The sequence below is a fragment of the Prionailurus viverrinus genome, chromosome D4, assembly GCF_022837055.1.
Source record: "Prionailurus viverrinus isolate Anna chromosome D4, UM_Priviv_1.0, whole genome shotgun sequence".
NCBI classification, from domain to species: Eukaryota; Metazoa; Chordata; class Mammalia; order Carnivora; family Felidae; genus Prionailurus; species Prionailurus viverrinus.
This window is the reverse complement of record NC_062573.1, coordinates 89,991,104-90,013,391: the sequence shown is the minus strand read 5'-3', so window position 1 is coordinate 90,013,391 and position 22,288 is coordinate 89,991,104. Positions and strand designations below refer to the sequence as shown.

Below are 22,288 nucleotides of genomic sequence, written 5' to 3'. Positions count from 1 at the left end.
CAATGTGAATCTGAATTACTCTGAAAACGTTTCAAAAAGAGATCTTTACCATGGAAATAGAAATGCCTGCCGCACGGACCCCTAACCTAAAATGTTTGGTTGAGCAGCCGAACCAGATTTCATGGAGATCTGAGACAGTCTTGGCCCCTCCTGCCAGTGTCCACAGGTGCCCCTTGGCATCTTCTCCGCACCGTGGAGCCCACAGGCTTCACACACATCCCTAGTGAGCACGCTTGGAACCAGAGCCCGTCTGGGAGCACCCGCGGAGCACCTCACCATGCTGGCAGGGCAGATGCTCGGCTGAACGCCTCCCTATGTCAGCACTGGGGCTTCTGTCTGGTTTCCCATGATCCTCTCCACAGCCTCTATCACCCCCGTGTTAAGTAAACTGAGGCTGAGAAAGCCAGAGTGACTTAACTGGAGCCTACCCACTGCTGGAAGTAGAAGATGCGGGGACCGAGCCCAACTCTGGCTGAAGCCCCGGCATGGCATGTGACGTGCCCTGTGCCGGCTGCTTGGCGTGTCCGCTCTCAAATGCAGGTGCAGGGAGGACTCTCTCCTTTTTACCAGCAAAACAGTAGTGATCACCGTGCCCGTCAGCCCACGTACAGTGTGGCAGGCACAGTCGAGTGCCTGACACATACGTGGTCCCAGACAGCGTTGTCCCTGCTTTACGGATGATGAACCTGAGGCACAGAGAGCTTTAAATAATGCCCGAGGCCAAGCAGGTCACGAACAGTGAGGCCTAGGTTCAGAGCCGGATGGCCTGGTCCCAGGAGCGCACATACTCCGCTGGAGCATAATGACTGCCTGGGCTGCTCCCACGGAGGAGGAAGAGGTCCTGAGTAGTAAGTGGAAGAAACAGGATTCAGAGCCGGGTCCACGGGGCTCCAGGCCCTCTTGGCTTCCTTGCACCTTACAACCACTTCCAGCGGATGCGACTTGTACGAAAGTTCGCTTTTTAAATCTGTCACGAGGAGGTGAAGGAGGGCACCCTCTCATCCGGGTAGCCCTCGGCAGGCGTCTTTGATTCCTAAGCTGAGCGGAGAAGCCGTCCCTCTCCAGAGTGTCCAAGCAGACTTAGGTAGCAGCCTAGGTATGCTTCTTGTATACCTGCCTGACCGTTCTCTGCTTTTCTCCCTCCTTCCCTGTCTTCTCTCTCGTCCCTTCTGTCCAGCAGGCCTCCTATGCTGCTTCTTCCTTCTCCTCTGTCTCCTACTGTGTCCAGCAAACTAAAGTGGCCTTCACCCCCGAGGACGGCAGTGCCACTCAGGGCATCAGTGTGTCCGTCTCTAACTCCTTTCTCAGCCGGCACGGCAACTTGCCCGTGCCCTCGGTGAGTCGCTCCCCGCTGCTCTTTCTCGGAAACGTGAGTGCGATCTTTCGTTTGTCGCCTGTGCCTGCTGATGTGTGTGCTGCCACCCAGGCCGGACTCTGTCCTCCTGCAGACCCTGCACAAGGGGGAAGGGGCATGCGCGGTTGGCTCTCTGGGGCCTAAGGACTGTGTGAAGTGTTGGGGTGGACGAGGTGGGGGTGGGGATGGGGGAACGTTGGCAGCCCCGCTCTGAGCCTCACCGCTCAGGCGTAAACTGGCAGAGTGTTTTGGCCTTTTTATTTTGATCTCCCTTGGGCCTTGGGTCAGCCCTGTAAGTGTTCTGTGTTGAAGAAGAAATAGTCTTTGCACAGGAAGCAAGGCCAGAGAGAGCAGGCTTCACCAGGCTGTGACGGAGTTTGAGTCTGAGTCTGGGGACCCTGTGTGACAGGCCATTCCAGAACTCAGTGGCCTAAGATGACGGTAACCCCTTGGCATTGCTTAGGACACAGGTCAGTAGGCTGACTGCTGATCTGATTTTGGCTGACCTAGCTAACCTCTCCGGAACCTCAGCCAGGACCGCGGGCTGATTTGTGGTCCTCATGACCCGCTAGCCTCCGTGAGGCTAGCCCGGGCTTGCTCCTGTGGCAGCTGGCAGGGCTCCAAGGGAGCAAACGGAAGCACGCGAGGTATCTTAAGGCCTAGGCTCAGAATTGGCACCCTGTCACTTTCTTGCATTGTCTTGGTTGAATCACGGGGCTGGTCTGGATTTGGGGAGTCGGGAGGTACACTCGGCCTCTTGCGGGGGTGGGGGGTGTTCCAGCAGATCACGTTGCAGAGGGACAGACGTGGACAAAGGAGGGGAATGGGTGCAGCCATTGCTGTGAACGGTTTACTTCTGAAACTTAGGGGACACTGACACTGGAGGAGGCACGGTGCCGGTCTGTCGTCTTTTGCTGGAATCCCCATCTGTCCAGGAACCGAAAAAGCTACAGTTCTCCCTTTAATCTGTTGAAATGGGACTGAGCAGCAGGGGTAGAACACGGACAGGGGTTCGTCTGGGTCCTCCTTAAAATCAGTTCTGCCTTTGGGTAATTTACCTACTCTTCTTGGCCTCCTCTTCTTTCCATCGAGGTTATGCTTTTACTTGTCTCTTATTTTGTGATTGTAGGGAGTAAGTAAAATCATAGGAAACTGCCAGGCACATGGTAAGCTTAGAAACGTACTATCATAGCGCTTGCTCTCCGAGCTCTGGATTCTAGTCTCCGCTCTGTCCTAATCCTGCGCATGAGCGCTTGGACGGATGACTTAACCTCATGGTCAACCCAAATGGACTTCCTTTTCCCTCTAAAACCAGTGAGGTTGACCCGGTGACTCTCAGAGAGAGACCTCCCGAAGCTCCGGTTCCCAGTGTGGTCCTGTCTGGTTTCCGTCTCTGGGAACCACCTATCCAGGGCCCGGGTCGAGATGGTCCTGCCTGCGGTGAGGAGTGCACTGTTCTTTTGGGTGCTGGGGCCTAACTCTTGAGAGCCCTCGGCGGCCCTGTGCTTGCTATGGAAAGGCCACACAGCCCCCCTGCCTCCTCCCGGCCCTGCCCTGGCACACAGACGCCCTCTGTTTCCTCAGCAGGCACTTCTGGCGAGTTTCTTCACAAATCGTGCAGAACTTGGCCTTTAGACAATCCAGCCCTTGACCGTTTTTCCCCTCTGTGAACAGAAGGAAAGTGTGAGTTATCCTAAGAAAGCGTCCACAATGTCCCTTTTGAATGGTTTGGGCTTAGGGGGGCTGTCAGCGAGCTGCTCTGTTTACTCCGGAGTTGATGAAAGTTTGAGGGCATTTTAATGAAGCCTGGGCTTGAGTATGTCCCAGTTTCCAGCCCCGGGACGTAGGGGAGTCCCCAGACACCTCGCGTCAGAAAGACCACATTCTGCGTACCAACTCCGCAGCAGAACCCAAGGGAATGAACAACTAAAGGTGCTTTATTTCCGAAAGGGAAAGTCCCCCACCCTACCTCCCGCCTCCAGAGCTGTTAGTAATGGCCTGAAGGTTTGGAACGTTTGAGATCTGGCACGCTGACCCCCTCCCCCCCAAAATGGTGGTGTATTGCAAGGCCAACATCTTTGTGTATTCCTACTTGCCTTCTGAGATGAGCCCAAGTGGAGGGCTTTGGGTGGCTCTCAGAGCGGCCCGTTATTCCCAAATCTCCTCGCTCTGTCTCTCCTGGGCCTCTGTCGTCAGTCCACCACAGAATTCTGAAGGGACGCCATTTAGGGGTACAGCAGTTGTCAAACCCGAAGACCCCTCACCCTGTCAGCGACCTGTTACTCCTACCAGAAGATTCTTGAATTGGAGCAGGACGGCTGCATTGACCAAGCGTAATTGAAACGGGGGCTGAAAAAGCCTCGTGTTCGCTCTTCCTGGTGCTCCGGGTTGAGTTTAATTCAGCGAGCGCAGGGATTCTCCTCGTGCAGGGATCCGCAGCGGCTCAGAGGCCCCGTCACCCTCGACAAGCGCTTGCCTTTCGGTGGGCAGAGTACAAGCGTGGAAGAGGCTCATGCTGAGGCAGGGTGTGCGTAAGCCCGATAGAGTCATGGGCTGTCGTGGGAACCGTCGGGGCCGTGGAGCCGGGACAAGGACAGAGCCTCCTGGGAAAGGTGGCACTTGGGCCGTTGCCTGAAGGACAGTTGGGATTTCCGGGAGATAAAGGGCAAAGGTCAGGGAAAACAAGTCCAAGATGTTCCACGCCACGGATGTTCTATCCTGCCTGGAGGGTGGGGGCCTCCTATGCGTTCTGGAAGGTCACCGCAGGTGTAAGCGCTCAAGGAGTGAGGTTATGGGGCAGCTGGCTGAAGGGTAGTGAGCGAGCCGGCCCTCCCCCATGTGCTTAGCGTCGCACACCTTCACCGCAACGGACCTTTTCCCCCGAGGCTCCTTCCTGAGCATGGCCCTTGGGGGCCAGGCCAGGGGATGCTCACACTCTTCCTGGCATCTTCCACTGTGTCTGCCCAGCTCTCGTCCCACAGAAGCCTTCACTCCCAGTCCACAGACTTCCCGTCCTGCCCAGCTCGTGCTGCGTCCTGAAACTTGGACATCTACCCAGACAGGCATGTGGTCTCTGGGCTGTTAGATAGAGGAAGGTGTTCAGGCACATGAGGAGTGAGCGAGTGAGAGCCAGGAAGGATGTGGAGAGCCAGGCGCAGGGAGGCCGGGTCCCCGTTCCTGATAGGATTCCGCCGGGCCTTGGCAATGTAGCTGGCCCCGGAAGGCACTTCAGTGATGTGCCTTCCTACAGACAGCTCTCTGAGCTGATAGTGGGGTCCTCCCTTTCTGTCCCCAGAGTCTCTCTCTCGGTTACTGGTACCCCTCCCCCCCGGGCTGCCTGCCATGTCCTCCCTGCAGCCCCACCATGCTGGCCGCCCGCCTTCCGCCTCCACTCCAGTTCCGGTCCTTGCGGCGGCAGCCCTCCCCGCTCTCCACTGAATCCCCAGGTCCCTCCTCTGGCTTGCTTCGGCTTTGCCTCTGAACGCTGGTCTTGTGACTCTAAAAAGGATCTTAAAAGTTGGATCGGGTCTATATGCACTTGACCCTCGACCAGGGTGTTGAAACCTCCCAGCAGCCATCAGGGTTGCCAGTGCCCCTCAGGGCTTGAAGTGTTGACGTTAGAACAGTCACCTTCCTCCACCCCCAGACTGGTTTCTGGTACAGCCCTTCTTCGCTGACTGCAGGGCGCAGGTATTTTACCCCTAGAAGATGGACTCAGGTGCTGGGAATGTGTTGAAATGCTTCTTTACCATCTTGGCTTCCAGAATGATTCTGGAAGTAAAACTGCTGGGAGACCCAGGTTTTGAGAAGAACTTGAGAGGGACCCATGATAATTGTCATTTATTTGAAACATTTTTAGGGTAAGAACATCCAGTGCGTGTCGTCTCTAAGACTTCAGTGAAAAAGGACGGGGGAGGGTGGGCAGAGCAGCTGGTGTCCCGTCCTGGGCAGAGAGTGATTCTCGGAGGTGTTGAACCCAGGTTTTTGCACGTCGGCACAAATGCTTTCACTGGAAGGCCTGCTTCGTGGACCGTGTTCCTCTGCTGTGCCTTCTCCTCACAGTGAGACGGCAAGGGCCCACTCCCTGAGACGCGTGGAGGCCCCTGAAGTCCCACGAGTGCCTCTGTCACTCGCCTTTGCTGCCCTGAACGGCAGCCCAGCGGCTGTCACAGAGACCGTGGGCTGAAAGAGCGGTCTGGCGAGCCGACGGGAGGTGAAAGTGCGGAAGTGCGGAGGACAGACGGTGGAGTGGGGGAGGGGGGGAGAGTGGCCGGGAGCTCAGGCTTGCTGGGCTGGGCCCGGTGTGTGCCTTGTGCTGGAAGAGAGAAGTCCCTGGCTTCCTCGCCTCTGTGCCTTGCCGCTTCCTGATGTTGACTTACCTCTGTGCTTTCCTGACCTGCGTAGACCTCCCTCACTTTGAGAGATGAGAGCGGGGGAGGGGGTGGGCGACGCTGGTGGCCCAGGGACGGGGGGGTACCTCTCCGAGCTCCAGCTGTCCTGGCTGGGGCTCCGTTCCGCTGGCCTGCCAGACTTGCCAGGCTCTCCCTCAGAGTGGCCCAGCCCCGCCGTCGCAGGGAGAGCCAGGCCTCTTGGTCGCGTGGTCCTTCCTGGCCTGCGGAGGCTCTGGGGCCTGTCGGGGTTTCACACCCCAGAAGTCGTGGGCGCGTACACTGCCCCGTTCTTGGGGGCCGTACCGCCGAGTAGGGTCCTCAAGGTGCAAGTGCGGGCGCCTGGCCAGACCCGGACTCGTCCCCTTGGGATTAGGAAGTAGACCCCACAGGCCCAGCCAAGCCCCTCCGCCCCCATCCTTGTCTCTCGGAACGTTTCCACCGTCCCCGAGCTGCCCAGGCAGGAAGCGAGGAGCTGTCTTTCCTCCCCGGCCACACACGCGCCACGTTGACCTGTGACGTGCCCCGCCGCTCACCAAACCCTGCTGTGCGTCCTAGCCTGGGCCCTGAGCCCCTCGCCTCCAGCCCTGTCGCTGCTTCCCTCTCCCCGCCCCCGGCACGGCTCCTGTGGCCTCCCCACCGGCCTTCCTGCCACCGTGCCCCCTTCTCGCTGGCCAGGTTGCAGTGTCCTTATCACTGCAGAGCCTTCTGAGGCCTCGCCAGCTACCGGTGCCCACCTGTCCCCTGCCCACGCCCTGTGCTCCCTCCGCCTTCTCCAGGCGCCGACTCCCTGGCTCTCCTGCACATCCTTCCTTCTGTCACGTGTCCCACCCTTCCTGGCAGCGCCTGTCACCTTCCCCACCTTGTTTTTCCTTACTGGCGGGGTGGACCCGAGCGTGCCGCCTCCAGATCAGTAGGCCGCCCTTTCCTCTTCGGTGACGGGAGCCCCGAATTGTCGTGAAGGTTAAAGGCAGGGCACATGTGGAGCGAGAAATGTAGTGAAAGGCACACAACCAGTGTTTAACAAAAAGGGAGGCATCATAGTAACGTTTATTACCACACTGGGAAATTCTTTCTTCTGTAAGGCTCAAGTTCTTTTTTCTTAAGGTCGCAAATCCTCTGAGGCTGGGGCTGGGCTTGTTCCGTGCTTGCAGCCTTGGTACGTAGTTCAGGGCCGAGCCAGCAAGCAGCGGGTGCTCTGTGACGCCAGACTGACCAGGAGGGTGTTCGTTCACCCAAAGGCAGGGAGCAGGGAGGCACGCGGTGCTCTCCGCCCGCCATTGCGCCCACGTTCCCGCTCCCCGCGTTTCGTCGTGACAGCCAGGTGTCGGCTCGCCACAGTAGCCTCTCCGCTTGTATGCGTCAGACACGCCGGTCCCACGCTGTGGCCGAAAACCCCGTTTCTTCCTCATTTTCCTTCCTGCTAACCCAGAACGCCCTGGCTGCTGTCTGTTGGGCCCGAGACCAGAACTTGGGGATCCTCGGCCTTGGAGACTTGCCGAAGCAGCCACTGCAACTCAGCCACTTCTGCTCCTCTCCTTCAAGACTTCCTGCTGCTGTTTTGCCGGCGCTCGTGGCATTTTGGATGGTCATTGCTCTTGGACCAGCTTCAGACCCAAGAATTGGCGACAGTCCCTCGCTGCAGCTGTGCCCCGACTCCGTCCGTGACTGTCCAGCTGGCCGGGTGCCAGAAGGGCCCCGTTGGCCCTTGCGAGGGTCCCGTGGCGACCTGAACCCCAAGGGTGCTGTCCGTGCACACGGACCCTCACCCGTTTCAGCCCGCTCGTCCACTTGTGAGGGTCCCTTTCCCACGGCTCTGGGAGGGAGTGCTCGCTCCACTCTGGAGACGGGGAGACGGGGACAGAGAAGCTGCCCATGTCGTTTGTTCAGAGTCTTTGGTGAGAGCTGAAGCTAGGATCCAGATCCCCACTGTCGGTTGCCAATAACTAACGGCGACCCGGGAAGGCTGTGTGAAAGGAAAGGCCCGCACGTAGGCTGGACATCAAGAGGAGTGCTGCTCCTTCGTGTTCTGACACTTCACACGCTGTAGCCACAGGCTCTAAACGGAGTTCTAAGAACGAGTCCAAAGTAGAGCCCCTGGCATGCCGTTTAAATCCAAACCGGGTAAAAATAGTTGTCAGATTTCTAGAACAGAAGTAAAGTAATTTTTGAGTCTGTATTAAATCCTTCTATAAAGCGTTGATGCTCTTAACGTTTAGTGCACATACAGAGCATCCTAAAATGTATTCGAGGTTTTTGCAAGAACGCGATTAGGCAAGAGACCATTGGCTTTGAAACCAGTGGTGTTCAAGGAAGATCTTTTGATTCAGATTGCAAAAATGTCACATGACAAGAAATGCAATACGTTTCTAACTTTGCACCCATCGTACCGAAAATTCTCCTACGCAAACATTCTTGGGGTTTTATTCTTCATCCTTTGTTATAAAATACTAATTAGAATTCTCAAATGGTTTTTAAAACTAGATTCCACCAAGAAGTTTATTCAAGAAGAGAAAAGATATTTTGGGGGTCCACTGTGCTGCTGCTGTCCCTTTCTTTGCTAAGATGCACGTGGCCCCAGCACCCACGCCAAGGTGCCTCTCCGTGCCACGAGCAGGCGGCGGTGGCCTCGGCCTCAGAACTCGCCTTCTGACACAAAGGCATCAAAGAAGGAAGTCGCTCCTGGGCGTAAGGGAGACCCGAAAAAGGGCTTTGGCAAATAAGTAGTTGATGGGGGAACAAGAAGGAGAGAGGAGACGCATGCAGCGGTCCCCCTCCCAGTGTGCCTCACGGAGTGACGAGGAATGTTATCAAGGGTCCTTCCTGGGGACCTTCCATCCCTTAGGAGCCGAGTCGTCGGACGTGCTTGTCCACAGGAGATCCGTCCCCCGGAGATGGCGGGGGGGTGTCGTGCGGTGGCTGTGAGCTGGACTTCCCTCCAAGAGGAACGGCGTAGCCCCGTGCTGTGTTGGTTGTGTTCACACTCACAGTCTCTGGTTTCAGGGAAGTGTGAGCCCAGGACCGGTGCTGAGCTGCGGGGTTCCCAGTGACTCTGCGTACGGGAAGGAGGCCCAAGCCACGCTAGAACAGCAGCCTCCCTGGAGTGTGTTTTCTCACAAATGATGAATTTAAGCCTGAAAACCAGCTGTCCAATAGCTTATCTGTGTTGGTGAGCAGCGTCCAGAAACACTGAAGTCATAAGCCTCGCTCGAGCCAAGAGTGTGCAGTGATGACCCATCTCTGGCAACTTCTGTCCTTCCCAGACGCTTTACGACAGTGAGTCCATTCGCTCGGATGATTGCGTCTCCCTGTGACTGGTGGAGTTGCGAGTTCTCCAGACCTTGGGGCGCAGGTCACCGTGGAAACGCAGAGCCATCGAGGCCCTCGGGCCTGTGGCCATAGCCCTCAGCCGCTGGCACCCTCTCTGCCGCCTCCGGCACCCTCGTTCTTCCTGATAATCAGGGGAAGTAAATGGAATGTCTGTTACAGCGAGGAGCCAGAAGTTTCCTTTTGAAGATCTCTTCTCCTGCTTTCTTGCCAGCACAGCACAGGGGTCCTCCCCAGTCATGGTTCACGCCAAGACTCTGCTGGAGATAAAGTGTCATTGAAAACTGCATGCCTGGCCAGCTTTGGGTGGCTTTGCTTCTTAGCGTGTGAATGGCCTGTTAACATGTACGGTCGTCAACCTCCACCGTTTTTTCCACCCGGAAGACTCTTGGTGGTTCTTTCGAGTGTATGTTTTCAGAACGGGTGGCCACTTCCCGCATCTCCCGTCTCTGTGAGGGCAGATGTTATCTCTGCATCCCTGGCTCGTATATCGGGCCTCAGCTCACTGCCTTTTGCATGCTGGTCATCGCAAAACACTTAGCCAAGGAGATTTCCCAGCGAGTTAGGAGGCTGTATCCCTGCGGAGCCGTGGGATGACAGGGTGGGGCCTGTCACATGCCCAGAACCCTCGCTGACAGTGAGATGCTCCACACGTCTCTCAGGAGCCAAGCCGTGTGTTATCGGGTGCGTAGCCTGCACTCTCAGCCCGTTTCTCCGTCTTTGTGACAAGGATCGTAACAGCCCTTGGTGTAGATTAAATGAGAGGATTCGTGCAAAACCCTTAGCACCTCACTGACCAGCAGACATCGTCATCCCCAGACGGGTTTTGCTGGCACTCTGACAAATTGTGACCGAGGCTGATGGCAGGGACCAGGCAGCCCCTCCTAACTGCTTTCTTTTGCAGGAACTTGGCTCTGGCACGCCTAGATCTTCTGCAGAAATCTGCCGTCTCCAGACAGGCAGCCCCCCTCCTGGCATAAAATCTCAGCCCAAACAGTCTTACTCTGGCTATAAATAAAAATTCCTGCTACAGAGAAAGCAGCAACTCTCTGTCAGAGGCAAAGCCAGGCACCAGCCAGGTCCTAGAATAAACTCCAGGCAGGGGCGAAGTGGTGTTTCTGCTCCGTGGCCAGCCTGCCTTTCTCCTGCCCTTACGAAAAATGTGGCCTCAGAGGGCCTGGAGAGAACTCTCTGGGGGATCCGTGGAGGCAGAGCTTGGGGGGAAACGGTGTAAGGATGAGCCCCCAAGTGCCCGCCCCTCCAGAGTTGCCGGAGGGGCACTGCGGGGAGGGGCGGGGAGGGGCACCGCGGGGCGCTTCCCCACTGGAAGGTATTTTTCAAGTTTGGCTCTTGTCCCAGCAGGACTGCATAACTGGGATGCCAGGCTGCTCCCAGGCTGGGGGGGCCGGGGGAGGGGGGGGCTGCTGCGGGAAGGGAGCGCAGGCAGCCCAGGAGCCTTTGTCCTGGAGAGGCAGCCCCCTTGCGGTCTGTCTCCCGGCAGCAGCCGCCCCCCTCCATAGCGCACGTCCTTGGGGCTCCTTCCTTCCCCTGGGGGCAGCCTGTCACCCTGCAGACTCCTGTGAGTCAGCCAGTGTTTAGTAGGCACGTCGATACTAACATTAGAATCAGTCCCTAAGTAGCCCCTCATTTCTGTGAATCCGCGGTAGACCCCACTGAATACCTCAGCTCTGGGGTTTCCTGGTATTTTGGAGGATGAGGGAGGAGAGCTGACCGAGCAGCCCTGACTGCACCCAGGACTCCCAGAGCATCGTCTCTCTAACTCCCCAGAGACCCCGCCACAGAAGCGTGGTCCCCGCCTCCTGTGTTTTCATTTTGCATTTTTTTCTTCTAGTATAATTAGCATACGGTGCTATGCATTTGCATCGCTGTTTTAAAGGGAAGGAAACTGAGGCTCAAGAACTTAGGCTGTTTACCCAAGGTCACACAGGTGGAAAGAGAGAGCCGGGGACCTGAGCCTGGTCTGTGTGACTTGAGAGTACGCCCTCGGCAGCCACCCTGAGGCCGTCTCCCGGAAAAGGCACCCATGGTGCTTGGGAGTCCGCCACCCTGAGCGGGCCAGATCAAAGCTGGTCAAGAAGGTACCGTCACACCTGATGCATCTTGTGACCGCATAGAAACCGCTCGTGGGCGTCTGTCCAGTGCTCAGTTATTGCAGGGCCTGCCCAAGTGCCGAGAGACTTTACGCTTCAGGGGTGGTCCATGAGGACAGGTCCCGGACCCCTAAAAGAGCTGGCATCTGTCTTAGTCTGTTCAAGCTGCTATAACACAGCTCCACAGCCTGGGTGCTTACATACAGCGCGGTTCTGGAGGCTGTGGTCCGAGGTCAGGCTGCCGCCATGGTCGGTGTCCCCTTCCGGTCACAGACTTCTGGTTGTATCCCCACACCAGGGGATAGAAGGGCAAGGCATCTCCTCGGACCCTCTCTCCTGGCACTGATCACATTTAGGAAGGGAGCTCTTAAGCACCTCCCAGAGGTCCCCACCTCCTAATACCTACACTAGTTGCGTACGTGCTCAAGGGAGAGGCATCCGTCAGCACATCTCATGGCAGCCTCTGCCCTTGGGGACACACAGGCAACAGAGCCGAACCAGGCTCCTGCGTGAGACCAAAGCCGCTGCCTGAAAGAGCCACGTGGGCTTCTCAGGGTGGCCTCCCGGGACTAGACCGTACCATCCCTTCCCTTGGCCAGTGCGTTCCATACGCTGTCTTCTCTTTGGCCTTTCCCATTTGGCCTTTCCCAGCCAGTGAGAGAGCCTCACTACTGGGGGGGGGGGGGGGGGGGGGGGGAGGGCGGGAGGGACACATTCACCAGGGATGAATGGAGAGCCCCAAAGCCAAACATTTGACCCCACTGCCATCCCCAGCAAGGTCCAGAGTGAGTCCCCCAGGCCTGGGTGGTTGCTATAAAAGATCAGTGAAATGTGGCACCTGGCTGGTGAGGGCACCGTGGATGTTCAGGCTCCTCAGCCCCCAGTATGAGAGCCACTGAGCCGGGCACCCTCTCACCCAGCTTGTGTAGAAAGCTTGTGGGAATGGAGCTTCCCAGGAATCTCAGCCTCCGGTGCCTGTCCTTCAGAACATGGACGGCACTTCCCATGAATTCACGTGACCACGTACGGGGTTGGTCTTGAGTTTGGGAGTTAGATGGGGAAATAAAACGTGTACGAGTGAGTAGGTGCCTGGGGTAGGTGTCCTGAGTCTGATAGAAACCCGCAGAGCGAGAGGGAGCTTTAGACTACTCAGGCCAGCCAGGAAGGAGCAGGGCTGGCCGGCAGCAGGTGGGCCGGGGGGGGGGGGGGGGGGGGGGGAGAGGGGCGCGCCTGTCCCTGGAGTTGAGGCAGCCCCTTGGTCCAGTGTAAAGCGTAGCTTTACAAAACCACCTAAGGATGTGAGTGGCTTTAACCTCCTGTTTAGAATTGTGTTTCTTCCTCCTTTTCCTTGTCCGCGGGTTCTGAAAATCCAGTGGCAAAACGCAGAGAACATTTGAGGGAGCCGTGTGCACATTTGTGTTGAGTTTGGCTTCTGGCAAACTCCGGCATCTGTGGTGGGCAGGTGAGCCGGGCCAGCACTTTGGATACAGACCGTTCCACATGCCCTTCTCCCACTTCCCTGTGACAGCATCAGGCTGTCAGGCCCTTTGTGGGACATGGTGACATCTCAGGTTCTGAGCCTGGTGGCCCCAGAGCTCCTCTGTCCCTCCTCCCACAGCAGAGCTCGGGCCTGGGCAGTGCTCGTTGGCTCTCAGAAGCTGTGGGCGCTCGCTGTCACCCCTCAACCTGGCCTCGAGACTTCTCTGTCTCCATGAGAGTTTGGGAGAGCGTTAGCCTCGCAGCTCTAGGGTGGTACCAGAGACATTGCAAGATCCCTCCATTGGTGAAAGAAAAAAGATTGGGTAGGGAGGGAAGTGAGCTCAGAGAAATTTTCAGCATTTTGATCGCATTTTTAAGACTCCCCTTCCAAAAGGATTTGAAGCGGGTTACAGTATTTGAAAGGCTGCAGCGTTTGACTTTCAAGGGATAAAACCAAAGAAGTTCATCCGAAAGACTCGAAATGAGTAAATATGACCCGTGGTCTGAAGGCGCACACTGCATTTAGCCAGTAGGTCCCTGAAGGGACAGAGGCACCGGTTGGGTTCGTGGGTTTGGTTCTCTGACACAGCGGACAGTGGGACCACCCGTACCGCGCCTGGGGCTTGCTCGTCGTTGAGGGCGCCCGCGTCCCTCTGTTCAGCCACCGCGGATGGCGCGGGTCGGTCCCCAGGCCCTGCTCAAGGGAGGGCGCGCCCGGGTTGGGGGACCTCGGGCCGGAGGCATGCGGGGGTTGCTTCGGCCTGCTCCGTGGTCCTCATTAGAATCGCTGTGAACGGCCTACCCCAGCTCGGCCGACCTAATCTAACGACTTTTTCTTTTGTCTGTTTTCTTCTTCCCATCTTCCCGTTTCTGTGTCTGTCTGCCGCTTTGATTCTGTAGTATAAATCTGTGTTTAGGTCCTACTCCCAGGATTTCGTGCCTCACAACCAAGCTTCCGTTCAGCCTTTCCTCCCGTCTACCCCCTCTTCCTCTCCACACTTCCCGCCCGTCCACCAGTCTCAGAGCTCTGACTTAGCGGTGCCGACCGTGGCCAGTCTGCCTCCCAGCACCGTGGACGGGCCTCTCTCGCCTTCTCAGGAGAGCAGCTTTCATGGGAACACTGTCTGCCTTCCTTCCGAAACCTCTCTCACTGACTCGCCCCCGACGCCTTCGGTGAGAACTCAGCACACACACCCCTGCACGTGGGTCTGCACGTTTTGAGAAAAGCGGTGTCGCTGTTCGTGAGTCTGCCGCCCCACCCCCCACCCCCAGTGGCAGCCAGGCCTGTCTGATTGAGGTCTGTGGAAGGTCGCAGAGTGAAACAGGAGGGTGTCTGTTTCGAGAACAGAAGCGGAACCTTCCGTACAGAGTTCCCATCAGATGGGGAACCCGATTTTCCAGAAACAGATCAGTGGCCGTTTAGAGACAGCCATGAGCACAAGACAGAAAATGCGCCTGGTTTCCTGGTTGGTTGTGCGTTTTTAGAGAAAGACACAAACACCTGTGGAAGAAAGGTGCGGACAGAGGACTCTGAGACCGGAGGCAGTTGCCTCCGTGGCTGCAGGTGGTGCTGAGGACAGCGGCCCTGCCTGCCTGTGCTGCTTAGTTCCCTGAGCGCCTCATCCAGGGACGGGGTGCTAGCTGGCAGGGCGGAGAGGACCGGGGCCGAGAGGACCGGGGCCGGCAGGCGGGGGCGGCGCTGCAGCCAGCTGGCCTGTCTTGGTACGTTGCCTCCCTCTGGGGCAGTTTGAACGGCCCTCGACCTCCCTGGAGAAGATCCAGCGGGGAACTTGCGTCCCCTGTAACACAGAGGCAAGAGGTGGCAGAAGTGGCTTCCTTCTCGGGCCTGGGAAAGGTCCCCAGGGAGACCCGAGCTCCCGCTGCCGCCCTCTTTCCTTCCCCGTGAGAGGAGTGTCCCGGTCAGGGCCGGCCCGGTTGGCTGCTCTCCCTCGGAGCCGTGACGGCGGGCTGGGGGGCCTGTCACATGTGCATCTCCTCTCATCCTGTCTCCCCCAGAGTGAAAACGCCAGCGAGGAGGCTGGTGAGGGTGAATACGTCAATCTGTATTCCTCTGGCCAGAGCAGCGAGGAGCTGCCTCACTCCCGAGGAGTAAGTAACCTCAGGGCTGCCTCGTGCATGTGGCCTGGCCTGGCAGGGTTGGGCCCTGCTTCTGCCTGGCTGAGCCTCCCGATCCCTAGCCGGCTGGGCCCCACAGCCTTGCCGAGAGCCACACACTGGCTCGGTGGGGAGAGGACGTGGCTCCCCGTGGAGGCCCTCCCTTTGCTTTCAGGGCTCGCGTGACGCTCTCCGGGCCTGGCTGGATGGGTCTTCCGGAAATGAGAGGAGGCGGCATAGTGTTGGCCTGGCCCCGTGTTGGTTGCTCTCTGAGATTTCTCTCTATCCCGTCTTCTAGTGTCAAGGCCCGTCTTCCATCCCCTCCCCAGAGGGAGGGACTCCTCTCTCCCTCACCACCAAGCCTCCCGGGCCTTCGCCCCCTCCACCTCCCTCAGCGTACTCCCTTACCCCCACAGGAACAGCTTCTGAGGAAGCTGGATGGGGTCTGTCCGGGAGCCCCCGCCCTCTGTGTTCACGAGCCCTCTGTCCTGAGAGCGTAGAGAGCTACCTGATGTGGCTGCCCTTGGTCGACCTCTGTCCCAGCTGGATACAGCCGTTCTGTTGAGCAGTCGGCTTTCCAAGTTTTGCTGCAGCAAGACGCGAGCAAGCTCAGAAGCTTGAAAAAGAAGGAGTCCCTTGACAGGAGGGGCCGTGAGGACGCGAGTCCTCCCTGGTGGTCAGCTCACAGGGCCCAGCCCATTAAAATTGTGGTCACCCCTGGTAAGACAGCCCCGCCGAGGACGCCCCCGCAGGACCTTCCACTTCCGCACAAGGCGAGCCCCGCTCTAGTTACTTGCAAGTCCTAGAACACTGTGGGATTCGACCCTGTCTGTGGAAGCTGTTTTTACCCTGGGGTCCCCCTCCTCACCTGTCCGCACCCGGTGACCTGTGCCCCCGCATCGTCCAGTTTAGCCTCCACACGGTGGAGCCCATGCCAGGCTGGCCTTCCGTGGCTCTCCCCTCTGCCCATGACCACGCTCGGTGCTGGCTTCACCTCGCAGCACTCTCCACGAGGACGATCCATGTGTTCGTGCTAACCTGGTTTCTGTCGCGGCCGCGGCGTCAGAGCAGGGATGCCAGACAGCCGTGTCGTCACCGAGTGGGGTGGGCCCGGATGCCCAGGCCCGGCTGCTGGAGGAGAGGGGCTGGCTCTCGTGCCCTCGAGCAGCTAGACCCCTTGGAGCCGTAGCTGGGAGGCAGCTGTGCGTGGCAGTCCTGAGGACTCTAACTAGGAAGTCAGCAGGGGTTTGCCGCACGGTGGGCAAGGTCACAGGTTTTGGAGGCAGGCGACCCTGGGGTGGAGTCCAGGCTGTGGCCTCCGAGCCGCGTGCGCTTGGGCAGAGCCTTCAACCTGTGTCTGTGTACGTGAGTAGCACGGTGCCTCCAGCTACCGGACAGGGTCCTGGTCGGGTCAGGTGAGAGGAGGCGTGGGGAGTCCTTAGCACAACGCCTGGCTCAGCTTGGCCGGTAGCAGCAGCTGTGAGTCCTTTCTTCCAGGAGGTGCTTGGATGGTCATAAGTAGGGGCCCCCTTTCACCGTCCCCAAAGGCCAGAGGGCCTTGCACTTCTTGCGGGATTAACTGCATTCATGGTTCCCGTGTCCACGTTTCGGATTACTCCGGAGGAACTTACGCTCAGAAGCCGCTTGCAGGCAGGAATGCCGGGAAGCAGATCCGCCCGGCTTGGGGCACCCGTCACGATCCCAGCGCTGGCTTCTCTTTTCAGGAATCACCGGCTACGAGAGACGGACATCCCAGAGACCCCGCATTGGGCAGCGGCGCACCTGGGAAGGAGAGCAGAGACGGCGAAAGGTAGGACGTGACCGGGTAGAGTGGGGGCCCTGAAGGCAGCGAGCCCACTCGGGGAGAGCTGCCCCCTGCCCACCGGCGAACAGGCCTCCCGGGGCTTTAGGTTTACGTCCTTTCCCTTTTTCTGACTCTCAAAATTATACATGCGCAGGGCAGAAAGCATGGCAAGTACAGAAACATACAAGTAAACCAGAAGAATCCTTGATAATCCCACCCTTAAAGGCTCCACTCTGGCAAGCATTCTGCCATTATTTCCTGGTGATGTGCTCATGTATTATCCACTTTGCAAGTCACCCACGACAGTATTTTCTTTCTCAAATCCCAGGCCGGCCTTCCTTGGCCTCTTCCAAGTTCAGGTGCAATAAGGGAGTGTACAAGACTTGCCAAACCTTTTATCGTGAGTTTCTTGATGGGTGTATTGTGTTGTTAAGCCATTTGAAAGTAAGTTACAGATGTGACATGCAGGCCCTAAATACTTCAGTGTGCCTCCCGAAGTATTTTAAAAGCTTCCCCGATTACAGTACCATTACCACACCCAAGGAAAGTAATGATAAATTGCCTTATATCATCTGGTACGCAGACCATCCTCCACTTCCCCAAGTGTCCGTAAAGCTGCTTGTATAGCTTATTTTTTTGGAACCAAGATCAGTCAGCAGGAGTCACTGCATTTAGTTGTGGGTCTTTATTTTTTTTTTAATATTTTTTTAACATTTATTTATTTTTGAGAGAGCCTGAGTGGGGGAGGGGCAGAGAGAGAGGGAGACACAGAATCCGAAGAGGCTCCAGGCTCCGAGCCGTCAACACAGAGCCCGACGCGGGACTCGAACCCACACACCGGGAGATCGTGACCTGAGCCAAAGCCGGTCACTTAACCGACTGAGCCCCCAGGAACCCCATGTGTCTTTAATCTTTTGTAACATTTTTCAGCATTTGCCGGAGTCAGACCTGACCCGGTTTAGAAACGTGTAGTCCGTTTCTGTACGCGTGGGACCTCCAGATCCTCTCTGGCCCTGCCATCAGCAACCGCGTGGTGACGCTGCCTTCTCGGCGAGATGTTCCACAAGTTCGAGCTTTTCCTCCCTCTGCAGGCCAAGGTTCCGCTACCTCTGGGGTCCTGCTTGCCAGGCCTAAGCATAAACGGTTCAAGAGGTGGTAAATAGCAAGAGGCAGAAGAAGAATCAGAAAGCGCTCGATAGGGGCCCGCTGAAGAGGGCTGCCCACCCAGCCTGCTCTTGGCCGCTCCTCAGTGCCGTCCGTGTGGGTGGAGACCGTCTGATCCGTCTGCCCGGGCTAAGATCTCCCCAAGTATTAAGCAAGGGATGATGGGTCTTCTAGTTGAACACCTGGCAGCAAACAGGGGCTGCGCCAGGCAACAGAGACTCATGGGTTCAGCCTCCAGCTGCACGGAACCCGAGAGCACCATTTCTCAGAGCTGCAGATGGCCTGTGTGAAAACACAAGGATGAGCATGTCGACCACTTAGAAGCAATTACAGAGATGTTCTCCTCCTTCCACAAAGGCCAGACTGCGGACCGGACCCTGAAGGGACACGAAGCAGATGGTTCTTCCCATGACTGTGTGTGATTTTGCTCTGGGCCGTCCGTGTCTTACTGAAGGCACAGGTTTTTATCTCCCAGATACTTAGGGTTAAAAACGTGGCCTGTGACCACAAGGATCCACGGTGGAAACTGTCAGAATAAAACCGGAACATGGGAGAAGATGGCGGGGGAGGCATGGGGCCTACAGACCCAGCATCTGTCTGCTCCCGGGATGCCCCCCTCACCCCCCACATCCCTCCTCTGCTGGCCGTTCTCTCCTTCTCCCCCTTCACCAGCAAACCCCGGCTCAGTCCTTCAGGCCTCAGCCCGTGTGTCCTGCCCCAGGGCCTGCTGGCCTTTAGACTGTGCTGTGTCCTTCTCAGGCCAGTGCCCCAACTGCTGGCTTTAACGTCCCCCTCTCCTGCTAAACCCAGCACCCCCGAGGACACGGGCCAGTCTGCCCGGCTCATACTTCTCCGTCCCACAGAAAGGCGGCCCTTAGAAAAAAAACTTGAGGAATGGCGCGAATAGCCATGCGAACTTTCTCTCCCAAGCTGCTTGCCTTTTTGCCATTTCTGTCCTTGAATACCGACTATGTAGACGGTGGCCTTGACAAAGAGCGGCTGATCCCATCACTTATTTAAATAGTCCAATGAAACCTTCTTGATCGCCTTCTTAATCCCATCCACTTACAGACGGAGCAGAGAGCAAGAAACATCCCAGGGTCACAGAACTCATCGGTAGTGGCACCAGAAATCCAGCCCCCACTCGGGCCCCCTGTGCTGGGGTGGGGGGAAGGGTGTGGATTTCCCCGTTGTAGCCGCAGTTCCAGAAGGACCTGTTCAGGGGCAGTCGTAACTCCTAGTCCTCACGCAGCAGGCCGCACTGCCTCGGGCCCCTGCTGTCCTGGATGCTGGGGCCTCTTGGACGCTTGCGACACAAACCACTTCTCCCTCCAGGGCCCCAAGGTCACCAGATGCTTCAGAGTTGGCTCGGTCGGAGGAGGAAGTTGACGAGCTGTCCCTCATCGACCATAATGAAATCATGGCAAGGCTGACACTGAAGCAAGAGGTGAGGACAGGCCTTCCTTGAGCGTCTGGGCCGTAAAGGGAGTGAGAGGGCTTTGAGGAGAATGGAGCCGGGAGGTGTCTCAAACAGAAGACCCAAGTGAGGCACCAACGCCCCCCCAGGTGGCCACCCCACGCCGCCTAGGCTCTGTGCACGGCATTTATTCTGACCCCGTGCCTGGGCCACGGTGGGTGCTGAAGGACACTGGGCAAATAGATGGACTCCTAGAGAAAATGTCCCGTGTCCCCTTCTCTGGTACTTCCAGAGAGTAATCTTGGGCAAGTCGTGTAACCTAAGCCCCAGAGGACAGGACTCTGGAGGTATCATAACTGTGAACTCTGTGGAGGGTGTTCAGAGCTTGAGCATCGGGAGCCCTCATTAGCATAAGCCGCCTTCACATTACTGTTGACCGAATGCCCCACGGTAGTTTCCGTGTGGGAGACACAGGCTGATTAAGAAATCCCAGGCCTAGCCGCCACAGCCGCCTCTGTCCTGTGCCTTGCCGGGATGGCGATTCTGGAAGCACAGAGGAACAGTTTCATGTCATAGCCTTGACCCCGCCCTGGGGAAGGACTGTTTCTGGGCTCCGGCTGTGGCGGCACGCAGATGCAAAGACAAGCAGTGGGTATACCGCCCTTGGCACGGGGTGCGCTGGGCCGGGCCGGCCGCCGCAGAGCGTGACAGGAAAGGCGAGGCTGGCGGGGACCCTGGGGCAGCTGGCTCCTCTGCCGACAGAAGTCACGTCTCGTGACCCTTCGCAGAAAGTCCTGAAAAATCGGGGCGTGGGCGTGGCTGCCCTCACCCTTAGCTGGAAACACACGATGCTCTCGGGACTCGAGTCCAAGCGTGGAAACACAGAAGTGCTCGGAGAGGCAGGCGCCTCTGAGCCTGCGGGCCGTGGGCCCACGGAGGCTGGTGGGGTGGGTGTCCTTCAGGATCAGAGGCAGGGGTGTGGGCTCTCAGGCTCACCTGCTGCCAGCTCTCTTTGGCTCCCAGCAGGTTTATGGGCTAAAGCCTCTGTTTGCCCACTTGAAAGTAAGACTCGTTCCTTAGTCGGGAGTCGGCAGCTGGTGTCCCATAAGCAACGTCGGGCATAATCGAGCGTCTCTGTGACGCTTTCGGGCTCCTGGGAGTGCTCCCTGTGGAGGGACTTGTGACTCCTCCCACCTGGGGAAACAGCAACGCGGGGCGGCTGGCCGCAGGTGTGGGAGCGGGTGCGCCCGCAAGGAGCCCACTGCCCCCGCTGCCTTCTGGGAGCGGCCGCTGGCAGCCCCGCCTGCCTCCCCGCGGGGTCCCGCCCTCCCCACCTCTGAGACCCCGGGGCGGTGAGGAGAGAGAGATCTGGCGGTACTGTTGTCCCCTGGCCCCACTGTGACCCAGAGTGGGGTGCCCTGGTGTCCGGGCGGCTCCCAGACGGGCCGTGGTCTGTCCTGCCCGCCGAGCGCGCAGAGCTGGGCGGGCCCCGTGGGCGCACTGGCCTCCGTGCGCGGCCGCGCTGCTCCCGGTGACGGAGACCCGAGGGAAGGGGGCCCCGGGGTCTCCACAGTGCAGGGACCTGGTCTCGTCCCTACCCCGGACTTCCCGGCGCAGCTCTCCTGCCGCACGCCCTGCTTTGCTCCTGTCGTTGCAGGGCGACGATGGGCCGGACGTCCGTGGCGGGTCCGGAGATATCCTGCTGGTGCACGCTACTGAGACAGACAGGAAAGGTGCGTCGGCGCCCCGTGCGGCGGCCTCTGTCACGGCTCTCCAGGCGTCCCCTGGCCCTGTGGTCCCGTGGCCCTCACCTCCGCGGCCCTCCCTGCCGGCCCTGAGCAGGTGGGAACGGCGGCCCGGGTGCAGCAGGGTCACCGTGAGGAGAGCCCACCCCGGGGGACAGAGCCGGGCTCGCTGCTTCCCAGCCCTGTCGGGGCGTGTCCTCCACTGGTGAAGGTAGCGATGACCCCAAGGGCCCCCAGGGTCGGTGGAGAGGGAGCTCCAAGCGCAGAGCTCGGCACCCAATAGGTGCTCCCCCCACGGTCCCTCAAATAACGTCACGGTGACACGTGGGTAGCTTTTTCTGCTCTTCCTGATGTTTGACTCATTACGTTATTCCAGACCACTAGATGGATTTCACTCACGGAGGTCCTGGCACACGTTCCGGCCGGGAGCCTCAGCCCCAGAGCGGCGGCAGCACCGTCACAGGATGGGGTTCCGACCCTCCGCACGCGGCTGCCGCCCCAGTCAGCGTCCTGATCCACTGACGGGGCTGGAGGAGCAGGGCACCCGCTGTTGGGCAGACTCTGTGCTGGCACCAGAGCTGTCGTGCCCTGAGTTCTGACAGGGAGAGGAGGAGGAGGGCCGTGAGGAAGGCGCCACGGCCTTGACCTCAGTCAAGACGGGGGACGGGTGCCTGGTGTTCTGTTGATGTCTTTGAAAATGAGTGAAAAGGTGGTGTGACCGCAGGATTAAAGTCAGTTGTGGGAAGAATTAAAACACCCCAGTCCTGAAACCTTACACCACCAATCTTAGTTTTATGAATGACCACGTCCCTGTTTTTATAGCAGGTTTCCCAAAATACGTTACACAGAACGATTCTGGGAATTTCTAAGTTACGAAAATAGTACAGAAATGTTCACGTGGCAGAGAATTTGAAAAATAGAGAAAAAGAAGAAAGGACTCCAACAAATTCACCGTAGCCACTGGGCTTTCTTTACCCCCGGCTTGCTTGGACTAGGGCAGACCCCGGTCCCGGACACGGAGTTCAAATCCAGGCACATCCCTCCCCTTCCAGCCTCGGCTGCTTGAAGAGGTTGGCGGTGGCCCGGGGACAGGGAGGTGCACGGAGCCGACCGAGCCAGCGCGGCACACGGCCAGCACTGGGGAAGTGGCGCTCGCTCTGCTGCGGCAAACCTTCCTCCACGCCCGCCTGAGCGCCGTCCTCAGTCCTCAGCTGGGCCGAGAGGAACAGTTCTCCTCTTTCTCCAAAAGGGCTGAAGCGGGGGCTGGCTCCGGCCCTAGGCTTTGAGCAGCTTACCTGCGGGTGTGGCCAGAGGGAGCCCCGAGGGCAGGGCAGACCAGAGCCGCCCGGTCTGCCGGGGCCGTGCCCGGGGCAGGTGTTGCCGA

The 22,288-nt window shown here is 58.3% G+C and overlaps 1 protein-coding gene across 17 annotated transcripts in view; it reads left to right on the top strand.

Moving 5' to 3' along the window:
* Window positions 1–22,288, top strand: part of RAPGEF1 (Rap guanine nucleotide exchange factor 1) — a 132,746-nt gene that overhangs the window by 99,257 nt on the left and 11,201 nt on the right. For 8 of the 17 annotated variants that reach the window (XM_047830906.1, XM_047830910.1, XM_047830907.1 and 5 more), the window contains 5 exons: window positions 13,560–13,832; window positions 14,676–14,768; window positions 16,499–16,584; window positions 19,078–19,189; window positions 20,817–20,892. In XM_047830906.1, coding sequence (XP_047686862.1) covers window positions 13,560–13,832; window positions 14,676–14,768; window positions 16,499–16,584; window positions 19,078–19,189; window positions 20,817–20,892 — 640 coding nt within the window. Of the gene's footprint in view, window positions 1–1,177; window positions 1,337–13,559; window positions 13,833–14,675; window positions 14,769–16,498; window positions 16,585–19,077; window positions 19,190–20,816; window positions 21,002–22,288 lie in introns of all 17 variants that reach the window. The other 9 variants (XM_047830916.1, XM_047830915.1, XM_047830912.1 and 6 more) reach the window with 5 other exon arrangements.